Below are 8,949 nucleotides of genomic sequence, written 5' to 3' on the forward strand. Positions count from 1 at the left end.
ATCTTTCTTCTATCATTGACAGTCCCTCTAGGTTGTGGGCTGCTTGCCTGTGTTCCTGAGAAGCATCTACGGTACCAGTCTATAGAGTGTGTTTTCTTTAGTGAATTACCGGTATGTTTACCGGTAATAAACTTGCACTGTTTTATGTATATGTTTGATTACATACAGCCTTGTGACAGTTTTCCTGCATGTCATAAGCATTTGAATATAAATTAAAATGTTAAAATCAAATCTGATATTGTTTTACCTTTTATTTGGTGTGTTGGAAGGTGTCGGAAGAGGGGGTAGTCTTATACGGTGAGTATATAACAAACTCTGTATTTTGAGTGGAAATGTTAGGGGGTCGTCTTATACGCCCAGTCGTCTTATACGCCGGCAAATACGGTATATTCATCTACTCCTGGAAAAAAATTTTGTTGTTGTTAATCTTCACCTGAGGATATTTTTTCCATTTATTTTTTCTTTAAGCAAGTGGAAGGGAGGAAGGTATCAGGAGGGAGAGAAAGAGAGAAACATCCATGTGAGCGAGACACATCAATTGGCTGCCTTCTATACATGCCCCAATCAGGGCCAGGGATTGAACCTGCATTGCAGGAACGTGCCCTTAACTGGCATTCAAATCTGAGACCCTTCAGTCCACAAGCCAACGCTAACCACTGAACCACTGACCAGGGCTGGAAATAATTTTTTTCAGTATTTTTTATATATCTTTCAGAGAGGAAGGGAGAGATAGAAACATCAATGATGAGAGAGAATCATTGATTGGCTGCCTCCTGCACGCCCCACACTGGGTATTGAGCCTGCAACCTGGGCATATACCATGACCAGGAATTGAACCATGACCTCCTGGTTCATAGGTCAATGCTCAACCACTGAGCCACACTGGCTGGGCAAGAAAACAATTTTTTACTTAGAAAGTTGACTATATCAGTCTACTCCTGGTTCATGTGCACCAAGAAGTATTGTTTGTAAGAGCAAAAACAACTGCAAACATTCCAAATGTCCAAAAACAATAAAAATGATAAATTAAGGTATGTTTACAGCAGCAAAATGCTTGAACTACAGCCACAAGAGTCAACATGAATGAACTTCAAAAACTGTTGAAAGAAATAATCAAATTTCAGAATACATTCAATTTCATTCCATGTAGATAAAATTCAAAAAATAGGCACAATAAACAAAATACTGTTTAACACACGCACACATAAGTGGTAATATGGTAAAGAAAATCAAGAGAATAAAAGCCAAGACAGTGGAAAGGAAGGTCAGGAGCACAGATATTCAGGGGCCTTTGATGCTTAGTACTGAGTTTTTTAAAATTGTAGCTATAAAGTGTTTGCTTTATTATTATTCTTTAAGTTTTGCACGTTAAATACAAGCTTTTTCTGTAAATGTTGAAAGTACCCAGGAAATGGAATCATACAGTGTATGTAACCTTTTGTCTAGCATAATACATTTGCGATTCATTTGTGTTGCTCGATGTATCTTGTTTTTTAGTAGTACTCCATTATATGGTTGTTTATCCACTCACCACTTGAAGGACATTTGGGTTTCAAATCTTTGAAGATTATGAATAACGTCACCACAAACACTTGCAATACAAGTTTTTGTGTGGACACAAATTTTCATTTCTCCTTGGCAAATATACCTAGGAGATTGCTAGATCATATGGTAAGTTTATGTTTAACTTTATATGAAACTGCCCAACTGTTTTTCAAAGTGGCTGTATAATTTTGCATTTTCACCAGCAATGTATGAGGGTTCCAATTGCTGTGCACTCTCGCTAGCATTTGGCGTTGTCAATTTTGGGGGAGATGGCAATGATTTTGCTGTTTTCATTGTCTGTAAATTATTTTTAACCACAAAGTAAATACATAATCTTTGTAAAAATCTGTGGGGCTTTGAGGCTCTGAGTATAGAGGGGAATGTGGATTTAGTCTATGCCATTGTCTGGATCTTTAAAGACCAAGGGTCTTTCAGCATTTCTGATTATGAAGAAAACTTTGACATTACCAAGTAGGCAACAACTGGCTTTTGACATCACTGTAGAGCAAGCATGTCAAACTCACGGCCCACGGGCCACATGCAGCCCACAACGAATATTTTTGCGGCCCAGCCAATATAACCGTATGTAAGAAACGTTTTAATACAAATTTCATAACTTAATTTTTACAGTATCCTTATACATAATTATTAATAAACTGCAATGTTCACTAATGACTGATTACTATAATCGTGTTGCATTCATTTCCCTTACTCACCTTACGTGCAGGCGCACCATTTCTCTCCACTGACACTAGCAGTGAATATTTTAGCAGCTGATTGCCACGTCATTAGTCTTGGACTGACTTGTTTGGTGTGCCCAACAGGAAATAATATTTCGCTTTCGGAGAACAAGAAAAATAGGTTTATTTGTGTTACGCTTATTAATCTGTGCAGTTATTCAGTGTCTGGTAAGTTAATATTCAAGAAAAAATATTAATTTTTCTTAAAATGTTCTATTATTTTAACGATGACTCATTTATTTCAGCCCTTTGTATTCAGCATGTCTCTATCGAAATAAACCTACATTTCTATGAAAATTGAAGCTTTTGTTTTTTTGCGGCCTACGTACTTTAACCTTATTTGGCCTGTGTTAGCCTTTGAGTTTGACATGCCTGCTGTAGAGTTTCAGTAACAGCCTGGCTGATGTGGCTCAGTTGAGTGTCCTTCCACGCACCAGATCACAGGTCATAGCACATGTCCAGGTTGTGGGTTTGTAGGGGGTGTGCAAGAGGCAGCCAATAAATATTTCTCTCTCTCCCTCTCTCCCTTCTTGTCTCTCTAAAATTAATTTTTTTTAAAAAAGTGTTTCAAGAATAGTTTAGTTTTGTGTTTTGTTTCTTTCAAAGAACCCGGACCCTTTCCTGGGATTGTGGACATTTTTGGAGTTGGAGGTGGCCTTCCAGAATATCGAGCTAGTCTCCTAGCTGGGAAGGGTTTTGCTGTGATGGCTCTGGCTTATTATGGCTATGAAGACCTCCCCAAGAGCATAGAAACCCTCCACCTGGAGTACTTTGAAGAAGCTGTGAACTACCTGCTTAATCACGCTCAGGTTGGAATTTCTCTAAGTTTTGGAATTTCTCTACATATCAGGTCTCCTCTTCATAAATGCCCTTGGTTTTCAAGAACTTGACTAATTCATGACAGCCCCTCCTTACCACAACCTACCACCTTGTATAGTCACTTCCCATGTTTCTATACAATCATATTTACTATGACGTATTTCCTACTAGTAAAGAAGTTCTTAGTTGGCATTATGGAATTTTAAATTCTAGCGGCTTATAATAAGCCCCAACACATCTGAGAACCCTATGTTTGACACAGGAAGTAGAGGGGAGGGGGAAAGGAATCACTGCCTCCAGCTGGCCCCAGTTTAACGTACCAGAGCAGCGGTTCTCAACCTGTGGGTCGCGACCCCTTTGGTGGTCGAATGATCCTTTCACAGGGGTCGCCTAAGACCATCCTGCATATCAGATATTTACATGACAATTCATCACAGTAGCAACATTACAGTGATGAAGTAGCAACGAAAATCATTTTATGGTTGGGTCACAACATGAGGAACTGTATTTAAAGGGCCAGAAGGTTGAGAACCACTGTATCAGAGGAACAGAAGATTAATTTACAATTCAGTTAGAGCTCATGGTAAATGGAAGTATTTAGCTCTTAAAAAAGTGATAGAGTATAGTGGAATCAGAATAAGATGTGGATAGAGAAAAGTTAAATTTGAGTTTTGATTTCACCAAATACTAGCTTTGGGGTTAGTTTATGTTTCCTCTGAAAAATTGGGATAATAATATCATTTAATTCCTAGCACTTTCATAAGGAATAAATATTTGAAACCAATCAAAACTGCTGTTTTAGAAGCCATGAGAAGAAAAAAGAACTGCTGTTCAGAGGTCAAATGGCCATTCAAAATACAGGATTTGGTAACTATGACAAGATCAGTCCTTGTAGAATCTGCATATCCAAATTACCCTGGAGGAGACTAAGTAGAGATTAGAAGGCAAGAAAGGAAACAACTACAAACAACTTTCTCCACAATTTTGCTGTGAAAGACAAAACTATAGCAGAGTAGCTTTGAGGGTCAAGGAATTGATATTAAAATGTAAGAGTTACTACAGCATGAAGTACGCTGATGGGAATGAGCCAGGAGAGAACATTATGAAGGAGGAGAAAGAGAGAAGTAGTTGTAGGAGCAAAGACTATGAGAATGAGAGTGGATGGGATCCCAAACCAAGCAGAGGGATGGCGTTTGATAAAACAGAGATACTTCTGGAACCAGGAAGGAAGGCAGAGAGCTTCAATTGATTCAGAACTAAGAAGATTTGGCAGGGGGAAAATGAGGAAGAGTTCCTACTGGACAGCTTCTATTTTCTCCATGATGTATGAAGAGCTGAAACTGAAGGGGAATCAAGAGGGGTTCAAGAGGCTTGAGCAAATAGGAGAAGGTATGAAACTGTCATTGGAGAAGTGAAAAGCAAACACAGTGAAGTGTGGCAGAGGTGATGGGCAGTATGAATGCATATTTGAAATCTGTGGTCATGAAAGTAAAGATTTGCCAGCACAAATGTGTATTTTTTCCCTTCAATGATTATTTGTACAAATGCAGACCTAGAGGAAGTGAAGGTGGATTTAACCAAGGTTATCACTTTTCCAAGCAAGTATGACCAAAGGAAGAAGGGTATTAGCTAAGAGTGCTTGCAAGGGAGGGAAAATAACAATGAAGTTTGAAATCTAAACTGGATGAGGTAGGAAATGAACACAAGAGAGATACTGATAGAAAAAAAAAAAGGTAGTCAAGGTCGCAAAGAAATGGAAGCAGGTGGTAGGTACTAAAATGGCTGAACAGAAGTATTTAAGATGGTGATTAGCGAGTAGAATGCTTGCAGCTGAGATTTTGGAGATGAGGTATTTACTGATGATGACTTGATTAAGGTTATGACAGTGGGAATGGGTGGCTAAAGTGGGGTAGGAAAAAAGTCATTGGAAGTATGGAGGTCAAGGAACTGAGAGGCTAAAGTCACCAACAATGGTGATGGAGAAATGGTGGAAAGGAAGATAGAAAGAAAGAATAAGTAAATATCCTAGTTTGCAAACCTTGGTAAATGACAGAGCCCCAAATTAGGCTCAGTTCTAACTGACTTCCATTTCCAGGCACTACTCACCAGACTGACTCATGGGCTCATTATTATTCCTCTGTCCTTGTCTCAGGTAAAGGGCCCCGGAGTTGGGCTGCTTGGGATTTCTAAAGGAGGTGACCTCTGCCTCTCCATGGCCTCGTTTCTGAAGGGCATCACTGCTGCAGTCATCATCAATGGCTCCGTGGCCAATGTCGGAGGAGCCTTACACTACAAGGAGGAGACCTTGCAGCCTCTAGGTTTCGACCAAAATCGGATCAAGGTCACCAAAGACGGCTTTGCAGACATTTTGGATGTCCTGAACAACCCTTTGGAAGGACCCGACCAGAAGAGTTTCATTCCCGTGGAAAGGTCTGAGAGCACCTTCCTGTTCCTTGTAGGTCAGGATGACCACAACTGGAAGAGTGAATTCTTTGCTAACGAGGCCTCTAAACGCTTACAGGCCCATGGTAAGGAGAAGCCGCAGATAATCTGTTACCCAGAAGTGGGGCACTACATTGAGCCTCCTTACTTCCCCCTGTGCCGGGCCTCCCTGCACTCCCTGTTGGGCACAAATGTCATCTGGGGGGGAGAGCCCAGGGCTCATGCCATGGCCCAGGTGGATGCTTGGAAGCAACTCCAGATTTTTTTCCACAAACACTTGGGATAATCCCACCAACACTGTAATCCTTTATTTGTGTGGCATCTCTGATGTTAATTTATCCTGGGAACCGCGGTTGCAATTAGTGTGTAAATGTCGTTTTTTTTCTTTTTAGAAAGTACTTAGTTTTTCCTTCCTTACTGTTAAAATGAACTTACCAATGAATTTTCATGATTTTTGTCAACTACATGCCTTTTCAGTTGTTTAGGAGGAAAAGAAAACATAACAGATGGACAAGGCATACCTTTCAGTCTCTCCCAACACAGAAGGCTTTAGTTCTGAAAGGAAAAGTGAGAATACTGATTAATAGTGACTTATACATAATTGATGCTCAGTAATTATTTGTTTAATTATTTACTATTACTTGTTGAATTTGTTTAATCCTATATAATAAAGCCTAATATGCTAAGATCCAGTTATCAAGTCATCCGTTCAACCAATCAAAACAACATATGCTAATGAAATGCTAAGGCCACTCAACCACTCACTATGACTGTGCACTCACCACCAGGGGGCAGACGCTCCAACTGGTAGGTTAGCTTGCTGCTGGAGTCCAGCCAATCAGAACTCCAGCCCCTATCATGCACCCGTGGGGTCCCTTGGCCTGGCCTGGGCCCTCTAGCAATCCAGGACCCCTCAGGGGATGTCAGAGAGCCAGTTTCAGCTCAATAACCAAGGGCCAGGTGGAGGGATCCCACTGGTGCACAAATTCGTTTACCCAGCCTCTAGTAATAAATAAATAAATAAATGATTATCTAACATACAAGAAAAGCATATTGCTAGAAACCTAGATCAACAGTAATTAATATAAATGCGAGAAGTCTGCCAGAAGGCTGAATTTGGGCTCTTGATACTCACAGGGTGAATATTTGCATTTTATTACCTACTGCTGACTCAATGGCCTAAAGCAAACTCCCCCAAAACCTGATAATCTTACTGTTTACTAAACATTACCATTGATATGTCTGTTTGCATTCCTAAAAGGCAATTGTATATTCTAGTAAATAAAAGCAGCTGGGAAGGGAGACTCAGTGGAACTTGACTACTGCAGTTGAGTTTTCCCTGGCTTCCCCCCATAATTTCAAAATTATTATTTTTTGTCTTGTGTTTTAATTTGTGCGTCAGCTCTTCCTCCAAGCCTTTGAACCCGAAAGTCACGCTGGCCGTGGCTTTTCACAGCATATAGTATCAAAAATATTATCTTATTTGAACCCTAGGTGGTCTTGCTCAGTGGTTAGAGTGTTAGCCCAAGGACTGAGGGTTCAATTCAGTCAAGGGCACATACCTCGGGTGCAGGCTTGATCCCTGGCCCTACCGAAGGCAACCAATCCATGTGTCTCTCTCACACTGATGTTTCTCTCTGTCTCTCCCCTCACTCCCACTCTCTCTAAAAATCAATGGAAAATATCCTCAGGTGAGGATTAAAAACAACAAACAAGAATGGAAGTGAACAGGGCCAGTGTGGTTCAGTTGGTTGAGTGTCATCCCATGCACCAAGAGGGCACAGGTTAGATTCCTGGAGAGGGCACATGCCCAGGTTTCGTGCTCCATCTCCATAGGAGGCAGATGATTGAGGTTTCTTTCTCATGGATGTTTCTCTGTTGTTCTCCATCTTCCTTCCTCTCTCTCTAAAATCAATAAGAAACATTTAAAACAAACAAAAAAGAATGGAAAAGAACATCTTAGCTATAAATTACTAGATTACTACTTAGCTGTAAAACTACTAAAAATTTTCACAGCAAATATATTTTCAGTTCTTTGATATCTTCTTAGATGAATAAGTATTCTCCTAGTACAAATAAATTTTAAGTTATGTTTCTGGATACACACATGGGCCTTTATGATTTCGTTTTTAACGCTGGCAAAACATTATTTAGATGAATTACATAAGTGATTTTAACAATGATTAATGTGAAAATAAACAATGACTTAATACAACACTTTTTGTTAAAGGCTAATATATTTAAAATAAAAAATGCTTTACCTGGTGATTATGGTGTTATTTCCTCAATTACCTTTTTAATAAAGCAATTCTTGACATTTTTTCTCCTGAAAGCCAAAAACAGTACAGTGCTTTTTGTTTTGTCAGCTTTTTCTTATAGACTACAGCAGTGATGGCAAACCTATGACACGCGAGTCAGCGGTGACACCCGAACTCATTTTTTTGGTTGATTTTTCTTTGTTAAATGGCATTTAAATATATAAAATAAATATCAAAAATATAAATCTTTGATTTACTATGGTTGCAAATATCAACAAATTTCTATATGTGACACGGCACCAGAGTTATGTTAGGGTTTTTCAAAATGCTGACACGCTGAGCTCAAAAGGTTGGCCATCACTGTCCTAAGCCTTAGGAGTACCCTAATTAAGTTCATAACAATGTACCTACCTATATAGTTTACGTTTAAAAAATTTGGCTCTCAAAAGAAATTTCAATCGTACTGCTGATATTTGGCTCTGCTGACTAATGAGTTTGCCGACCACCGCCCTGGGCGTCCAGGCCAAGCCAACTCCACCCTGATGCAAGGGTACTCAATGATGCGGATCCTTGGTTTGGTGTAAGCCCATCTCAACATTCCACCCAGGGGAAAGCAGGTGATTTCAGTCACATACTTGGAATTCTCGCTCTCCCGCTAAACAGGAACAAAGCAGCATGAAGCCCAATTACTCTGACAGCCACCTCCTTCTGGTATCACCAACGGCAGAGCAGACAGAGAGCAGATGGCGGTGTCATCACTGAGCAAAAGCAGAGACACCAAAACAGCTCTGGTTGGTTGCTCAGTGGTTAGAGCCTTGGCCACCCGTGAAGGGTCCTGAGTTCCATTCTCGGTCAAGGGCGTGTACCTGGGTTGCAGTTCCATCCCTCGCCCCCGTCAGGGGTGCCTGTGGGAGGCAACCCATGGACATTTCTCTCTCACATTGGTGTTTCTCTTCCTCCTCCCTCTTCCTCGCTCCCACTCACTCTGAAAACCAATGGGGAAAAAAATATCCTCCAGTGAGGATTAATAGAAAGAAAAAGAAAGAAAAGAAAGAGAGAAAAAGAAAGAACGAAAGAAAGAAAATACACTGAAGGATTCATTTCCATAAACAGCGGCCAGAAAAAAAAAAAGTTTTGTGGGAGCC

The 8,949-nt window shown here is 40.2% G+C and overlaps 2 protein-coding genes across 5 annotated transcripts in view; one reads left to right on the plus strand and one right to left on the minus strand.

The window, feature by feature from the left end:
- Nucleotides 1-6,232, plus strand: part of LOC102759368 (acyl-coenzyme A thioesterase 1) — an 11,519-nt gene extending 5,287 nt beyond the window's left edge. Inside the window, exons 2-4 of the mRNA XM_015558000.1 lie at nt 1,653-1,671; nt 2,837-3,094; nt 5,257-6,232. Of these exons, the coding sequence (XP_015413486.1) occupies nt 1,653-1,671; nt 2,837-3,094; nt 5,257-5,832 (853 nt within the window). The 3' untranslated portion in view covers nt 5,833-6,232. The remainder of the gene's footprint in view (nt 1-1,652; nt 1,672-2,836; nt 3,095-5,256) is intronic.
- Nucleotides 1-8,624, minus strand: part of HEATR4 (HEAT repeat containing 4) — a 63,564-nt gene extending 54,940 nt beyond the window's left edge. For 2 of the 4 annotated variants that reach the window (XM_015558051.1, XM_015558052.1), the window contains exon 1: nt 6,068-6,273. The gene's annotated coding sequence lies outside the window, so the exon portion shown is untranslated. Of the gene's footprint in view, nt 1-6,067; nt 6,274-7,108; nt 7,132-8,439 lie in introns of those variants that run through there. The other 2 variants (XM_015558049.1, XM_015558050.1) reach the window with 2 other exon arrangements.
- Between the last annotated feature and the right edge of the window lie 325 nt (nt 8,625-8,949).

This window comes from Myotis davidii, unplaced genomic scaffold (assembly GCF_000327345.1).
Source record: "Myotis davidii unplaced genomic scaffold, ASM32734v1 scaffold309, whole genome shotgun sequence".
NCBI lineage: Eukaryota > Metazoa > Chordata > Mammalia > Chiroptera > Vespertilionidae > Myotis > Myotis davidii.